Source organism: Triticum aestivum, chromosome 6D, assembly GCF_018294505.1.
Source record: "Triticum aestivum cultivar Chinese Spring chromosome 6D, IWGSC CS RefSeq v2.1, whole genome shotgun sequence".
NCBI classification, from domain to species: domain Eukaryota; kingdom Viridiplantae; phylum Streptophyta; class Magnoliopsida; order Poales; family Poaceae; genus Triticum; species Triticum aestivum.
This window is the reverse complement of record NC_057811.1, coordinates 90,716,477-90,732,203: the sequence shown is the minus strand read 5'-3', so window position 1 is coordinate 90,732,203 and position 15,727 is coordinate 90,716,477. Positions and strand designations below refer to the sequence as shown.

The 15,727-nt window shown below is 41.1% G+C and overlaps 2 protein-coding genes across 2 annotated transcripts; one reads left to right on the top strand and one right to left on the bottom strand.

Moving 5' to 3' along the window:
• Positions 1–2,141, top strand: LOC123143780 (uncharacterized). The gene is made up of 3 exons (XM_044562766.1): positions 1–588; positions 667–958; positions 1,943–2,141. Exons 1-3 carry the CDS (start codon positions 449–451, stop codon positions 2,021–2,023), a joined length of 513 nt encoding a protein of 170 aa, XP_044418701.1. The 5' UTR covers positions 1–448; the 3' UTR covers positions 2,024–2,141.
• A 293-nt stretch (positions 2,142–2,434) lies between these two features.
• On the bottom strand, positions 2,435–7,720 carry LOC123143779 (polynucleotide 5'-hydroxyl-kinase NOL9). The gene is made up of 9 exons (XM_044562765.1): positions 7,379–7,720; positions 6,516–6,613; positions 6,394–6,427; positions 5,758–5,927; positions 5,359–5,539; positions 5,058–5,238; positions 4,196–4,307; positions 3,960–4,087; positions 2,435–2,699 (listed from the first exon to the last, which is right to left on the bottom strand). The coding sequence occupies exons 1-9, from the start codon at positions 7,570–7,572 to the stop codon at positions 2,652–2,654; spliced, it is 1,146 nt and encodes a 381-aa protein (XP_044418700.1). The 5' UTR covers positions 7,573–7,720; the 3' UTR covers positions 2,435–2,651.
• Between the last annotated feature and the right edge of the window lie 8,007 nt (positions 7,721–15,727).

The following is a 15,727-nucleotide window of genomic DNA, read 5'->3' as shown; positions in this document are numbered from 1 at the left end:
AGACCCGAGATTCCCCTCCCTCCCGTCGCCGGAGCGGCCAACGGAGAGAGAGGGAACCAGCGGCGCGCAAGGAATCCCTCTTGGCCTCCTTGATCGCCTAGATCCTACTTTTCCGGGTGCGAGCGTTGTCACGCAGGAGGTAAAACCACGGGCACGTCGTTGTCAATGTCAGGATCCCCTCGCTTGTACGCAATCATGGGTTCCTGCTAATCACTTGTGAGTTGTGACGCACTTGTCCAAATCCAAATCCTCCTTCCTCTCTAATCTGGTAGTACTACCACTAAATCATGATTGGATAATGCTTCCGCTTGTCCAACACGTGGCGATCTCCGGTTTGCTCGTGTGAGGCGATGCGGACATGGAATGCAAGGCTGGCAAGGAGATGGGCAAAAGCAAGAAGAAAACATCCACCCACCGAGTTGCCTCTTGATCAAGGAGCCGATGGTGAATGGAGGAGCCGCCGCCGAGTGCCGCTGCCCTACGTCAGGTGGTGCTTAAAGCGAAGGCCAACACTCGGTCTCCGTGCTCCGTTCAAGATTCCGGCGTCGGTTGCGTGCTGGTTGGGGGTCGCTCCGGTCCATCGCCAAGGTGAAGGGGCGATTTACTCGCTCATCCCCTCTTTGATTCGGTTCCCGGTCTTCATTTTGTTTATTCAAAAAACTGCAGGCTAGGTGTTTGTGGAATTGCCTGCCTCCTTTGCAACTGCAACGGCAGCGCCAGCAGAGTAAGGAAGGCTAAGGCTAGGCAGAGCAAGGAAAGGAAAGGATGGCCATGCCGCGGGGCCTGGCGGCGTACATGGTGGACATGGTGTGGGCGGTGCTCGCCGGGTGGGTGTCGGCGTGCCTGCTGGTCGCCAACGAGATCGCCCGCGGCATGCGGGCCGGGGAGATTGGCCCCTTCGTCGTGGGGTGAAAAATCTCGTTTCGGGTCCTCCCTTCTGATTCATTCCTTCATGCAGGTGCTCTGCTTTGAATCTTCTGCTCTAGTTTCTCTGAATCTTTCCATGTCTTTTTTTCTTGCACAACTTTGTGACATCAAGCGATTGCGGACACCTTTGTTGATTACCCTCCCTGCTCTGTGTCCTGAAATGCGCCGGCTATGTGTTAATTTGCTCTGAGATTTGTGTTTGGCAAATCTGTTCTAGTAGTACCTAACAAGAGGCTAATGAGAGACTTTATACAGAGTAGTTTTACCTGGATCGGTTATGGTGTATTAGGGAGAACTGATACATTTCCCCAAGTCACTTCTGTCAGTCCTGTCAGACATACCCTTGTTCCTGCGGTTCAATCTTTTAGGCATTACATAGATGATGGATTCTTACATTTTGTTTCCATTAGCTAGTCATGGCTTATTAATTTCGGATACAATTGTCAGGAGGTATTTGCTAATCTACTGTGCTAAAACTGAATGGCATTGCCATACTCGGCCCCGATCACCCTGAATTCCTAAATGAAACATTCCCTTTGATACTTTTGAAGTCTTCACTGTCTCAGTGGCACCAGCTGGAATAGTTGGTCCTGAAGATCATTCGCCTATGTAGGCTTATGATAAACATTCTTATTATTCTTCCAAAGCAGATGAAACAATTTACTTGTGTAGATTGTTCGAAAATGTCCCTCGTCATCTTTTCAACCTTACTTTAATTCCCTTTCTGTTGTCAAGTGGGAAGAACGGTTTCTTTCTTTTTTCTTTTTTGGAGGGTGGAAAGAACGGTTTCATCTTTCATGCCATTGCTTGATGCATCATTCTTAAGCTGCCTATTTTCATGGCTTATGTTTCTGGTTTGGAGCCATAATGACATGTTCAGTTAATGTCAGTCTACTTGCCTGACTAGTAACTTCTTTCAGATGGAAATAGGATTTGCTTGTTTTAATAGATATGTTTGCCCTGTTGCTTCTTATGCTTTTCATCACTTGATCTGATGACTTAATTGTCATTGCAGATATCTTTTTGGCGAATCCGTCCATGGATACATTGCACTACACTGTACAGAGTCCATAAATCAACAATAGTGTTCAGCTGAATGGCTTCGGCCATTAACAGAAGTGACAGATTTCTAGATGATGTTTTATTTTCTCTCCTTTCTTTCCACAATTCTTCTGTTCTGTATAGTCATGTAAAGAATTTATTTTCCTTTCACATTATAGTTCTCTAAAGGTATGTGCAGCTGCATAAGAATGGGTCATCTTATGTTCTTCGCCCCTCTTTTATTTATGATCAAGGGCTAGTTTTGCAGCATCCATACAATCTGCTGCATGGCTAGCAACTCTGGAGAAAGATGGGAGAATTCAATCGCTTGGTCGACTCTACTAATGTAGCCATGTAGGCAACAAGGATAGCTAGACATATTTCCAGGACATGTAATGTTAGTCTGTCATACGACATCTGTATACTAAAACAAAATAAAAACTACAGGTTCAGAAACAGGACGAGATTACAATACAGTACATGTCTTTGTCCTAGCCATCAATTTGTGTAATCTGATCAGGTTGTTCAAGGCCAGTTTGGCAGAAATTACACTGATATGAAGTTCCATACATGTCAAAGGTATAGTGATGTTTTTTTCATAGGCTGGTTGTTCATGGCAACCGAGAGATGTGAAGTTTGCTTATCCCCGACGGTCGTAATTGTTTGTAGACATCTGCAGGTCTCTACAGATCTCTCAGCCTGGCAGTTATATCATCCACTGTGTTTGGCACCTGCAAGTACAAGGTTCGAGTGAGAACGGATCATGAGACGCATCGATGGAATAACAGATCCATCGTACTCCACACATACAAGCACAAGTTCAGCAGATCGTGTAGGTGGAGAAGTGGAGTTTTTTTGTTCCACGTGGAGAAGTAGAGTTGTGAGGGAATAACTCCACCCACACGGTTCAAATCCAAGTGCTCAAATTGCATGTACGCAAGTGCATTTTGGTACAAATTCAGTGACATGCTCTCATTTATCATATCAATTCTAAGCATGGAATTAGGGGATGTGTTCACGTGGGTGTTTACGGTGTGATTGTGCATGTACAGTGTTGTGTATGCCTATGTAAATGCCTTGTAGTTGAAAACAGAGTAACACTATTATGAAAAGGAAATGGAAGTTCTCCACCCTGAAGATCTCAACGCATGATGAAGGTTAGTACATATGTCCAATTCCAAAAATCCTAAAACAAGTATGTTAATAGAACATAGCGAAACATACGTCTTATGTTTGGTACAAAAACATGATCATGCTTAGTACAAGAAAATAAATATTCTGTCATTTTTGTGTACATTACACCTATGAAGAAATTTTGGTACAAAATGTACATGTACCATACCATGTTCTAGAATAGTTTTGTCTGGATTTTAATTGTACAAGTAACTACTATGAAATCGGTGGAGGTCTTTTCATAGGTGGAGGTCTTTTCATAGGTGGAGTACCATTCTAGCTGACAATATGGTCCTAGCGATGGACCGAACCTTAGTGCGTGGGAAAGGCAAATGTTTCCCATCAATCCCTAATGCTTTTGGAAGCAGGTTGAAATATTGGAACTAGAGATACTTTGTCATGATCAAAAGGAGAGGAGAGACATTGCGTCAAAGGCATATGTGTTACTCCATCCATTCCAAAATAACTGTCGTGGTTTTAGTTCAAAATCAATACTAATGCAGGATCATGTGGTTAGATTTCCAACTCAAAACATGGTTCATCAATTAAAAGAGGCTAAAATGTGCCTGGACGGGACATATGCACAATTTAAAGGCGTCGGAAATATTGACCTTGGGAATTTCCGGAAATATATTCAATTGTAGGCAATGGTAATTCTCGAGAAGAAAACACGACTAACCAAGAATTTGGCTATCACATCCTAAGCAGTAATTTATTTGCCATTGTGGTGATTAATATACAATCGTAAGGAAGTTAAAACAGCAGTCCATGCTTGCAGAGAAAAACAAAGAAATATAATTCTGACGACTGTTTACTACCTGAAAGAGGCCGTCGGGTACTGCGATACAACTTGGAAAAATGATGTCAACATTTTCTATAAGCTGATGAGGAACAGGTGTTATCAGATGAATGCAGTCTCCTGGAATATCAATAGCCTTGACGAAACCTAATGTCCAACTCAGCACGAGACCAATAACATACAATAAATTAGTTAGTGTTATGGCGGTTTACTTTAACAAAAACACTAAACAAGGAAAGAATAAATCTTACATACCAAGTCCCATGCACCAAGGGGATGAGCATTCCGTTGACAAAGGGACAGATGAACTTGATCCAATACCGACGATAGTACCAGCCAAGAAGTCATATACTGAATCACCAGAAATCTATACAAGAACACCCATAGAAACCATATTAATAGACAGACCCCAAAATCAATATTCTGAGAATTGATAGTCCGTACCAAATAAGTTTTATCTACACATAATGAACTGGAATTAAGAATTAATTTGCCCACACTGTTTTATACCATTTGAAACTGTAAGTTGCTAAACTACCACTGCATCATGTCGACTTATTTAGGTAGATTAATTTTGCAAGTAGTAAATAAAAGTAATTGCGTAAACATTAAGTTCTCTACATACAAATGAGGAAAATTATAGCTACAACTTAGAAGATAAGATTTGTGCACATTACTACCCTACCACGTGACACTATGTACGCAGATATATTTTTGGCAAAACAACCATAGGGGGGAGGCCACCTACGTTTCACACGTTTAGATTGTAACCATAACTGAGGTCTCCTGCATCCTTTGACCCAAAGACTCACAATCCAATCCATTTTGATGATTTGGCTCAATGTTGAAGCTTCAAAGGAGCCTCCGATTACTATCCAAGATATCATCCTTTTGTGGCTCTTTATTCTCACTAGTGTAAAAGGAGAATGCAAACTCGGCATTGCTAAAAGCTCGGAATTCAGAAAGGTATGCAAGGTGATTTGTTTCGCTGTTACGAAATATACTGTTTGGAAAATGGAGTACAGTAAGGAGTAAATGGACAAACAACATTTTGTCATATATTCAGCAACGCTTCACTGCTACATGATCAGAATAAAATAGATGGAGAAGCAGTCACCTGGCTGTGCAGATCAATGACCTGTATTTTTGAAAGAGGAAGCTGAAAGGGGTCTATAGCAGCAATGCCTTGCACTAAATCATCAGAAGAGAAAATAGGAAAGTCCCTCGGCAAGCACTGCCTGAAGTATGCAATCAGCCTGAGGTCACGAATCATCCGCGCCTCTTTCTTCACCAACAGACTGCATTTACATAGTCATGACTATAAGAACGATTTAAAGATATATCATTTCATTAAAATGAATGACTCAAAACAGTTGTTTTTTTGTTGAAACTGAGATTCAAAACAGTTAAAGACTTACTGTCGAGGAGAGTTCTGTGCAGCGTGAATTTCAACTAGATTAACCTGTGAATCTCCCTCGTGTGCATCCAGCCAAAATGCACCACCTGGTAAATTTTTACCCTCTGTTGTGGTGTTTAGCCGAATAACATCGGTTGGGGATATGTATCTCAGTATCTCTGACAGAACATGAAGTCCAATACCTGAAAGTCACACAATACAACATGAAACTGGACGTTTGCAAGAAAAGAAAGGGAAAATGCAGTCAATTAGCAACAACAGATATTAGTATTACAGGTGAATGTCCCATTATCCAAGTCCAAATCCGAAACTCATCCTATCCCCTCTAACCTTCCACCGTAGCCATGTAAATTACCAACACAAACCTTGATGCATGGAAGTGCGACCAATGAAAACTCACCTTTCACCCATCCTGAAGTGTTGATAACAATTGGTATAGCTGATTTGTGAGGGTTATCAGCCACATTGAAGCGATAGAGTTCTTTAAGAAAATAATCATAAAGCCCAAAAATGTAGCTCAAGAGAAGTTTTGGGTTCTTGTGTGCAGCAACATCACCGAAAAAGAAGCACCTAGAATATGTGGGGAAAATGTATTAGACGGCTTGCAGAAACCATACATGAGAACACAATAAAATATCAACTGGTACATATGTTTATTTCAGTAAGTATCTGATATAGATATATTAGTTCATGGGATGGCCACTTAAACTACTGTGCTAAAGCTAAGACTCTTAACGGGTAAATCTAGCTGTTGCAGAATTGGTAGAAAATCAAACTTCATAATGTTTGAGTATTCATAATATCTTGGAAGAAAGCAAAAGATTAATTTGACCCCTGAACGGTTAACAATATTGGAATAAGAAATTCAGGGAAAAATTTGACAAATGAAATAGCTTTCTCACATACAGTAATCTATTTTAAATTAAGCACAGGATTGTTCCTAGCAACACCAAAAGGTAACTCAATGAGTAAATTGCAAATACTATATGAAATAATAAAAGACTGCGCAAAACTAAACCTCGTGAAATACAATTACCTCTTTGGGGCCCGCAGGTATAGCATTGTCAAATCTGAATTATCAAAAAAATGACTGAATGTTCAGCTAGGGATCGAAACATTTTGAAGGGGAATTAAAAGTAGAAGACCCTGAGCCTGTACCTTTAGCTTGTTCCTCAAGTACATGAAGTGATACAAAACCTGGAGGCGTGAACTCAGGCTGGCCAACATCAGTATCCAGGTATGCCACCCTCTTATACCTGTTAATTAAAGTGAAAAAATCACAAGAACTGATCTGAAAGTAGGAAAGCTAATGACAAATAAAACAGAGCAAATCAAAAAATTCTGATCTGTACAAATTGTGCAACTTGTGTGAACTAGCAATTGAACTAGTTTATTCTCCCATTAAAAAAAGATGAGGCTAGTGCAACCAAACTTACCAGCTAGCACAACATTTTAACTATATGCAACCAGACTAGTGCTGACCCCATAAAAACTACTAGTACTTTCCCACACTTCCCAAAGCCATAAAAAAACCTAGAAAGTAAAAAACTATTGGTACATAGCTACTTCACGAGGGTTTAATCGACGGAATCAAAGCTTAATAATCTGTGTAACTAACTCCATTTTACCCTTTTCAAATGCAGATTCTTTTTTCACTATAAATAGTAAATACAGATAGCATGTCAACTGAATTCGTAGTGTATAAAATAAATATTCAAATCATAATACCAAAGCATTACGGCCAAACAATTTTACTATTTACAAACTAAAATGCAATGCTTATTTATACTGAAATTCAGCAAAGCAACACCGTCCCATTTCCAAACATGAATAACTCGAATTTAAAGTCTGCCTCTAAAATTATTCGACAATGTGCACATTCAGCTGCTTTGCAGTGAAGCAGAGCAGAATGCGTCGAGGAGAGGACAGGGAAAATGCAGTTGGGCTTCTCCGGCGCAGTAAGTAAAGTACAGAAGAAGAAGAAGCAACGATGGGCTCAGCGAATTCTCCGTGCATTTCACCTTGCGAGGAGGGTGTTGAGGAGGAGGCGGGCGAACGCGGACTTGCCGCTGTTGCCGGGGCCGCACACCACCACCACCGGCGGCGGCCAGGTGCACGAGTCGTACGCCACCGCCTCCGCCGCCTCCTCCCACTCCCGCTCCCTGCCCCTCGCCTCCTCCGATCCCTCGCCGCCGCCCATCGCGCCTCTCTCCATCTCGCTCGCCTTCTCGCCGCAATTCACTCACACACTCGCACTGGACGCTCGTTGGATACTCTGCGGTCTCCGACTGGGTATTTCATAAGCCAAGACGGTCACGCGTATTGCGACTGGGTGTGGAACGAACGATTTTTGTTGGAGGGGTACGGCATGGGAAGGGGTAGGAAGGAGGCTGCTGGTACGTTGAGATTGGTGATGACATGTGTCATGTTCTTAGGCCTTACAATGCTTTAAATTCGAGTTATGACAGGTTCACAGCTGTCATGTTAATGAATGAGATTGGTGATGACAGGTGTCATGTTCTTAGGAAGGTGATTAATAAAATAAACTGAGTTTTTGTTAAACATCAGTGTTTATCTCTATCGGAGGGATGCCTAATTAACAGTCTATTCTCTAAAAATAAGCACTGATACTTAAGAAAAACTGGTCTATTTCTCTGACCATCTTGCATTGTACAAGGTCAATTTTTTTTTCTAAGTTATAGTTGGGTCTGACTATGATAAAAAAAATCTGAATGTGATTGGTGACGGAGGTATGATGGTACGCAAGTGGCCATTAGACATGCAAGCGGAAGACAGTCTGCGAGTCGTGAACGTCCACAATATGAGAATTAAGCCTAACACGATTATCGAAGTAACAAAGGATAGTGTGTTTCCTCATGGACACCGTCCACTTACATCCCTAATGGCCATTGTCCCATTAAATATTGGTGGAAATGGTAGATCACAGATGAAATTCTCTATCATTTAATGGGCCACCCAAATCTCCAATTGTGATGGACACGATCTCATTCATTTTTGTCCCATGAAATATTGGTGGAAATGGTAGATCGCGGATGAAATTCTCTATCACTTAATGGGGCCACCCAAATCTCTAGTTGTGATGGACACGATCTCATTCATTTTTGTCCCATGAAATATTGATGGAAATGGTAGATCCGGATAAAATTCTCTATCTCTTAATGGGGCCACCCAAATCTCCAGTTGTGATGGACACAATGTCATTCATTTTTGTCCCGTGAAATATTGGTGGAAATGGTAGATCGCTGATGAAATTCTCTATCACTTAATGAGGCCACCCAAATCTTCTCTATCACTTAATGAGGCCACCCAAATCTCAAGTTGTGATGGACACGATCTCCTTCATTTTGTCCCATGAAATGTTGGTGGAAATGGTAGATCGCAGATGAAATTCTCTATCACTTAATGGGGCCACCCAAATCTCCAATTGTGATGGACACGATCTCATTCATTTTTGTCCCATGAAATATGGTGGAAATGGTAGATCGCGGATGAAATTCTCTATCACTTAATGGGGCCGCCCAAATCTCCAGTTGTGATGGACATGATCTCATTCATTTTTATCCCATGAAATATTGGTGGAAATGGTAGATCGCGGATGAAATTCTCTATCACTTAATGGGGCCACCCAAATCTTCTCTATCACTTAATGAGGCCACCCAAATCTCCAGTTGTGATGGACACGATCTCATTCATTTTTGTCCCATGAAATATTGGTGTAAATGATAGATCGCAGATGAAATTCTCTATCGCTTAATGGGGCCACCCAAATCTTCTCCATCACTTAATGAGGCCACCCAAATCTCCAGTTGTGATGGACACGATCTCATTCATTTTTATCCCATGAAATATTGGTGGAAATGGTAGATCGCGGATGAAATTCTCTATCACTTAATGGGGCCATCCACATCTCCAGTTGTGATGGACACGATCTCATTCATTTTTGTCCCATGAAATATTGGTGGAAATGGTAGATCGTGGATGAAATTCTCTATCACTTAATGGGGCCACCCAAATCTCCAGTTTGTTATGGACATGATCTCATTCATTTTGTCCCATGAAATATTGGTGGAAATGGTAGATCGCGGGTGAAATTCTCTATCACTTAATGGGGCCACCCAAATCCCAAGTTGTGATGGACACGATCTCATTCATTTTTATCTTAAACCAGAACCTACTACACTTGTTACCAATATTCAATAGGGACAGTTATAAAAAAATCAATAAGGACACGTTGATAACACATATGTTGCATCTTAGGTAACTCTCGAGCCACTGTCACTTAAGATGCTCTCCTAAGAAATGGAATATCTTTAGAGACAACTAACTTGATGCATTATCTTCTAAATATTTTATGTAAATTAGCTTTCATTTAATTGGTTTCAGATCATACTTGCATTCTAACTTTATGGTCTAGGCATAAACCAATTCCAATGCATATTAAAGATTACTAGATGGAGCCTTCACAACCTCGAGGAATCCAACACCTCTCATCCAGGAAACAAGACCTTTGGCTTTAAGGTTGCATATGATGCATGGTTGGTTGAGGAAAAAAATCCCACGCATTCACTGTAACTCACAACACAAAAAAACCTTTATTTGTCAAAATCTATGTATACCATATTTATTGGTTCACACAAATGCAAGTTCATAATTTAGATTCTATTAAAAAATAGTACATCTAAATGTTTTTGCAACAAAAATGTCTATTTTTGCCTTATTGAGAAACACCTTTAGTCATGGAGACGTGGTTTTTCGCATGTAAGCAAAACAGACTCACAAACTAAATGAAAGAAAGAAATGTAAAAAAAATCAACCTAATACCTCCCCCCTTATGCTCCTACCGAATACACTATGTCCTTCCTTTACAAGACTTAGAAATTCATTTATTATTTAATGTTAAACCGATGTACACACATTAATTTTTCACCAAAAATGGGTATTCATGTGAATATCAATGTATTATGGTGGGTTCGCCCCTGCTTGTGGTAGGCATTAACATGAGAGTAAGCAAACGATCAAAGGATTCAGTACAAAAGAATCCAAGGAGATGAATTAACACACAGTTTAACCCTCCTTTTTTCCCAAAGAAAACCCATAAACAACCATTCTAAAAATGAAGACAAAAATTCTCATCAGGGAAAGCCTAGCGCCTCATAGGCCACTCAAGGTGACTCCTGCCGCCACCCAAACCCAATGCACTAAGTTCGCCTATGGTTGCTATATTACTGGGTACCAGGAGGGCCCTTCATATCGCAAATGAAATTCTCTATCACTTAATGGAGTCACCCAAATCTCCAGTTGTGATGGACACGATCTCATTCATTTTTGTCTTAAGCCAGAACCTACTATACACTTGTTATCAATATTCAGTAGGGACAGTTATATAAAAGTCAATAAGGACACATTGACAACACATATGTTGCATGTTAGGTAACTCTCGAGGCACTGTCACTTAGGATGTTCCCCTAAGAAATGGAATATCTTTAGAGACAACTAACTTGATGCATTATATTCTAAATATTTTATGTAAATTAGCTTTCATTTAATTGGTTTTAGATCATACTTGTATTCTAACTTTATGGTCTAGGCATAAACCAATTCCAATGCATATTAAAATTACTAGATGGAGCCGAGGAATCCAACACCTCTCGTCCAGCAAACAAGACCTTTGGCTTTAAGGTTGCATGCGATGCATGGTTGGTTGAGGAAAAAATCCCTCGCGTTCGCTGTAACTCACAACACAAAAAAACCTTTATTTGTCAAAATCTATGTATACCATATTTATTGGTTCACGCAAATGCAAGTTCATAATTTAGACTCTATTAAAAAATAGTACATCTAAATGTTTTTGCAACGAAAATGTCTATTTTTACCTTATTGAGAAACACCTTTAGCCACGGAGACGTGGTTTTTAGCATGTAAGCAAAAGAGACTCACAAACTACATGAAAGGAAGAAATGTAAAAAAAATTGAACCTAATACCTCCCCCCTTATGGTCCTACCAAATACACTATGTCCTTCCTTTACAAGACTTAGAAATTCATTTATTATTTAATGTTAAACCGATGTACACACATTAACTTTTCACCAAAAAATGGGTATTCATGTGACTATCAATATATTATGGTGGGTTCGGCCCTACTTGTGGTAGGCATTAACATGAGAGTAAGCAAACGATCAAAGGATTCGGTACAAAAGAATCCAAGGAGATGAATTAACACATGGTTTAACCCTCCTTTTTACCCAAAGAAAACCCATAAACCACCATTCTAAAAACGAAGACAAAAATTCTCATCAGGGAAAGCCTAGTGCCTCATAGGCCGCTGAAGGTGACTCCCGCCGCCACCCAAACCCAATGCACTAAGTTCGCCTATGGTTGCTATATTACTGGGTACCAGGAGGGCCCTTCAGATCGCAAATGAAATTCTCTATCACTTAATGGAGTCACCTACTATACACTTGTTACCAATATTCAATAGGGACAGTTATATAAAAGTCAATAAGGACACATTGACAACACATATGTTGCATGTTAGGTAACTCTCGAGGCACTGTCACTTAGGATGCTCCCCTAAGAAATGTAATATCTTTAGAGACAACTAACTTGATGCATTGTCTTCTAAATATTTTATGTAAATTAGCTTTCATTTAATTGGTTTTAGATCATACTTGCATTCTAACTTTATGGTCTAGGTATAACCCAATTCCAATGCACATTAAAATTACTAGATGGAGCCTTCACAACCTCGAGGAATCCAACACCTCTCATCCAACAAACAAGACCTTTGGCTTTAAGGTTGCATACGATGCATGGTTGGTTGAGGAAAAAATCCCTCGCGTTCACTGTAACTCACAACACAAAAAAAACCCTTTATTTATCAAAATCTATGTATACCATATTTATAGGTTCACATAAATGCAAGTTCATAATTTAGACTCTATTAAAAAACAGTACATCTAAATGTTTTTGCAACAAAAATGTTTATTTTTGCCTTACTAAGAAGCACCATTCGCCACAGAGACGTGGTTTTTAGCATGTAAGCAAAAGATACTCACAAACTAAACAAAAGAAAGAAATGTAAAAACAAATTGAACCTAATACCTCCCCCCTTATGCTCCTACCGAATACACTATGTCCTTCCTTTACAAGACATAGTAATTCATTTATTATTTAATGTTAAACCGATGTACACACATTAATTTTTCACCAAAAAATGGGTATTCATGTAAATATCAATGTATTATGGTGGGTTCGCCCCTGCTTGTTGTAGGCATTAACACGAGAGTAAGCAAACGATCAAAGGATTCAGTACAAAAGAATCCAAGGAGATGAATTAACACATGGTTTAACCCTCCTTTTTGCCAAAAGAAAACTCATAAACCACCATTCTGAAAATGAAGATTAAAAATTCTCGTTAGGGAAAGCCTAGTGCCAGGCTGCCAAGGTGACTCCCACCGCCACCCAAACCCAATGCAGTAAGTTCGCCTATGGTTGCTATATTACTTGGTACTAAGAGGGCCCATGCACCTGAAGTAATGGACCGCCTATGGTCGATGGCAAAAGCGATTGCGAAAAGAAGTGAGCCTGCTCACTCACATAGTTCACCAGATTTGGTGTTACACCATTGATGGGGTACAAAAAGTAGTTAGCTAAAAAATATGCATCTCTGGCCGTTCCGCTTCCAGTGACCAGTCCCTTTGCAGTAGAAACACTCAGTCTCAGGCTTAGGTCCAGACTTGGGCTTCTTCACTTCAGCAACAACTTGCTTGCTGTTCTTCTTGAAGTTCCCCTTTACCCTTTTTCTTGAAACTGGTGGTCTTGTTGACCATAACCACTTGATGCTCCTTCTTGATTTCTACCTCCGCAGCCTTTAGCATTGCGAAGAGCTCGGGAATTGTCTTATCCATCCCTTGCAAGTTATAGTTCATCATGAAGCTCTTGTAGCTTGGTGGCAGTGATTGAAGAATTCTGTCAATGACACTATCATCCAGAAGTTTAACTCCCAGTTGAATCAAGTGATTGTTATACCCGAAATTTTGAGTATATGCTCACTGACAGAACTATTCTCCTCCATCTTGCAGTTGTAGAACTTATTGGAGACTTCATATCTCTCAATCCGGGCATTTACTTGAAATATTAACTTCAACTCCTGGAACATCTCATATGCTCCATGACGTTCAAAATGTCATTGAAGTCCCGGTTCTAAGCCGTAAAGCATGGCACGCTGAACTATCGAGTAGTCATCAGCTTTGCTCTGCCCGACGTTCATAACATCTGGCGTTGCTCCTGCAGCGGGTTTGGCACTTAGCGGTGCTTCCAGGACGTAATTCTTCTGTGCAGCAATGAGGATAATCCTCAAGTTATGGACCCAGTCCGTGTAGTTGCTACCATCATCTTTCAACTTAGCTTTCTCTAGGAATGCATCAAAATTCAATGGAGCAACAGCACAGGACATCTATCTACAACAATATAGACATGCAAAATACTATCAGGTACTAAGTTCATGATAAATTAAAGTTCAATTAATCAAATTACTTAAGAACTCCCACTTAGATAGACATCCCTCTAATCATCTAAGTGATCATGTGATCCATATCAACTAAACCATGTCCGTTCATCACGTGAGATGGAGTAGTTTTCAATGGTGAACATCACTATGTTGATCATATCTACTATATGATTCATGCTCTACCTTTCGGTCTCAGTGTTCCGAGGCCATATCTGCATATGCTAGGTTCATCAAGTTTAACCCGAGTATTCTGCGTGTGCAAAACTGGCTTGCACCCGTTGTATGTGAATGTAGAGCTTATCACACCCGATCATCACGTGGTGTCTCGGCAGGACGAACTTTCGCAACGGTGCATACTCAGGGAGAACACTTATACCTTGAAATTTAGTGAGAGATCATCTTATAATGCTACCGTCGATCTAAGAAAAATAAGATGCATAAAGGATAAACATCACATGCAATCAATATAAGTGATATGATATGGCCATCATCATCTTGTGCCTTTGATCTCCATCTCCAAAGAACCGTCATGATCACCATCGTCACCGGCGCGACACCTTGATCTCCATCGTAGCATCGTTATCGTCTCGCCAACTATTGCTTGTACGACTGTCGCTACCGCTTAGTGATAAAGTAAAGCAATTACACGGCGATTGCATTTCATACAATAAAGTGACAACCATATGGCTCCTGCCAGTTGCCGATAACTTTGTTACAAAACATGATCATCTCATACAATAAAATTTAGCATCATGTCTTGACCATATCACATCACAACATGCCCTGCAAAAACAAGTTAGACGTCCTCTACTTTGTTGTTGCAAGTTTTACGTGGCTGCTATGGGCTGAGCAAGAACCGTTCTTACCTACGCATCAAAACCACAACGATATTTCATCAAGTATGTGATGTTTTAACCTTCACAAGGACCGGGCGTAGCCACACTCGATTCAACTAAAGTTGGAGAAACTGACACCCGCCAGCCACCTGTGTGCGAAGCACATCGGTAGAACCAGTCTCGCGTAAGCGTACACGTAATGTCGGTCCGGGCCGCTTCATCCAACAATACCGCCGAATCAAAGTATGACATGCTGGTAAGCAGTATGAATAGTATCACCCATAACTCACTTGTGTTCCACTCGTGCATATAACATCTACGCATAAACCTGGCTTGGATGCCACTGTTGGGGAACGTAGAAATTTCAAAAAAAAAAATCTACGCACACGCAAGATCATGGTGATGCATAGCAACGAGAGGGGAGAGTGTCGTCTACGTACCCTCGTAGACCGTAAGCGGAAGCGTTATGGCAACGCAGTTGATGTAGTTGTACGTCTTCACGATCGACCGATCCTAGTACCGAACGTACGGCACCTCCGCGATCTGCACACGTTCAGCTCGGTGACGTCCCACGAACTCACGATCCAGTAGAGTTTCGAGGGAGAGTTCCGTCAGCACGACGGTGTGATGACGGTGATGATGAAGTTACCGACGCAGGGCTTCTCCTAAGCACCGCTACGATATGACCGAGGTGGAATATGGTGGAGGGGTGCACCGCACACGGCTTGGAACAATCAACTTGTGTGTCCTAGGGTGCCCCCCCGCCCCCGTATATTCGGACCAGAGGGGGAGGGGCGCGCGGCCTGCCCTAGGCCAGCCCCCTCTCTCTCCACTAAGGCCCATAAGGCCCACTATTTCTCCCGGGGGGATTCCGATAACCCCTCCGGCACTCCGGTTTTGTCCGAAACCACCCGGAACACTTCCGGTGTCCGAATATAGCCGTCCAATATATCAATCTTTATGTCTCGACCATTTCGAGACTTCTCTTCATGTCCGTGATCAT

Bases quoted from the DNA above. Each gene is read 5' to 3' on its own strand.
- LOC123143780 (XM_044562766.1), top strand. From the start codon at position 449: ATGGAGGAGCCGCCGCCGAGTGCCGCTGCCCTACGTCAGGTGGTGCTT. The intron at 589-666 runs GTGAAGGGGCGA...AAAAAACTGCAG, and splicing joins CGCTCCGGTCCATCGCCAAG to GCTAGGTGTTTGTGGAATTG. The intron at 959-1,942 runs GTGCTCTGCTTT...TTGTCATTGCAG, and splicing joins TGATTCATTCCTTCATGCAG to ATATCTTTTTGGCGAATCCG.
- LOC123143779 (XM_044562765.1), bottom strand. From the start codon at position 7,572: ATGGAGAGAGGCGCGATGGGCGGCGGCGAGGGATCGGAGGAGGCGAGG. The intron at 6,428-6,515 runs GTACAGGCTCAG...TTGATAATTCAG, and splicing joins ACTTGAGGAACAAGCTAAAG to ATTTGACAATGCTATACCTG. The intron at 5,239-5,358 runs GTAAGTCTTTAA...ATGTAAATGCAG, and splicing joins GCACAGAACTCTCCTCGACA to TCTGTTGGTGAAGAAAGAGG.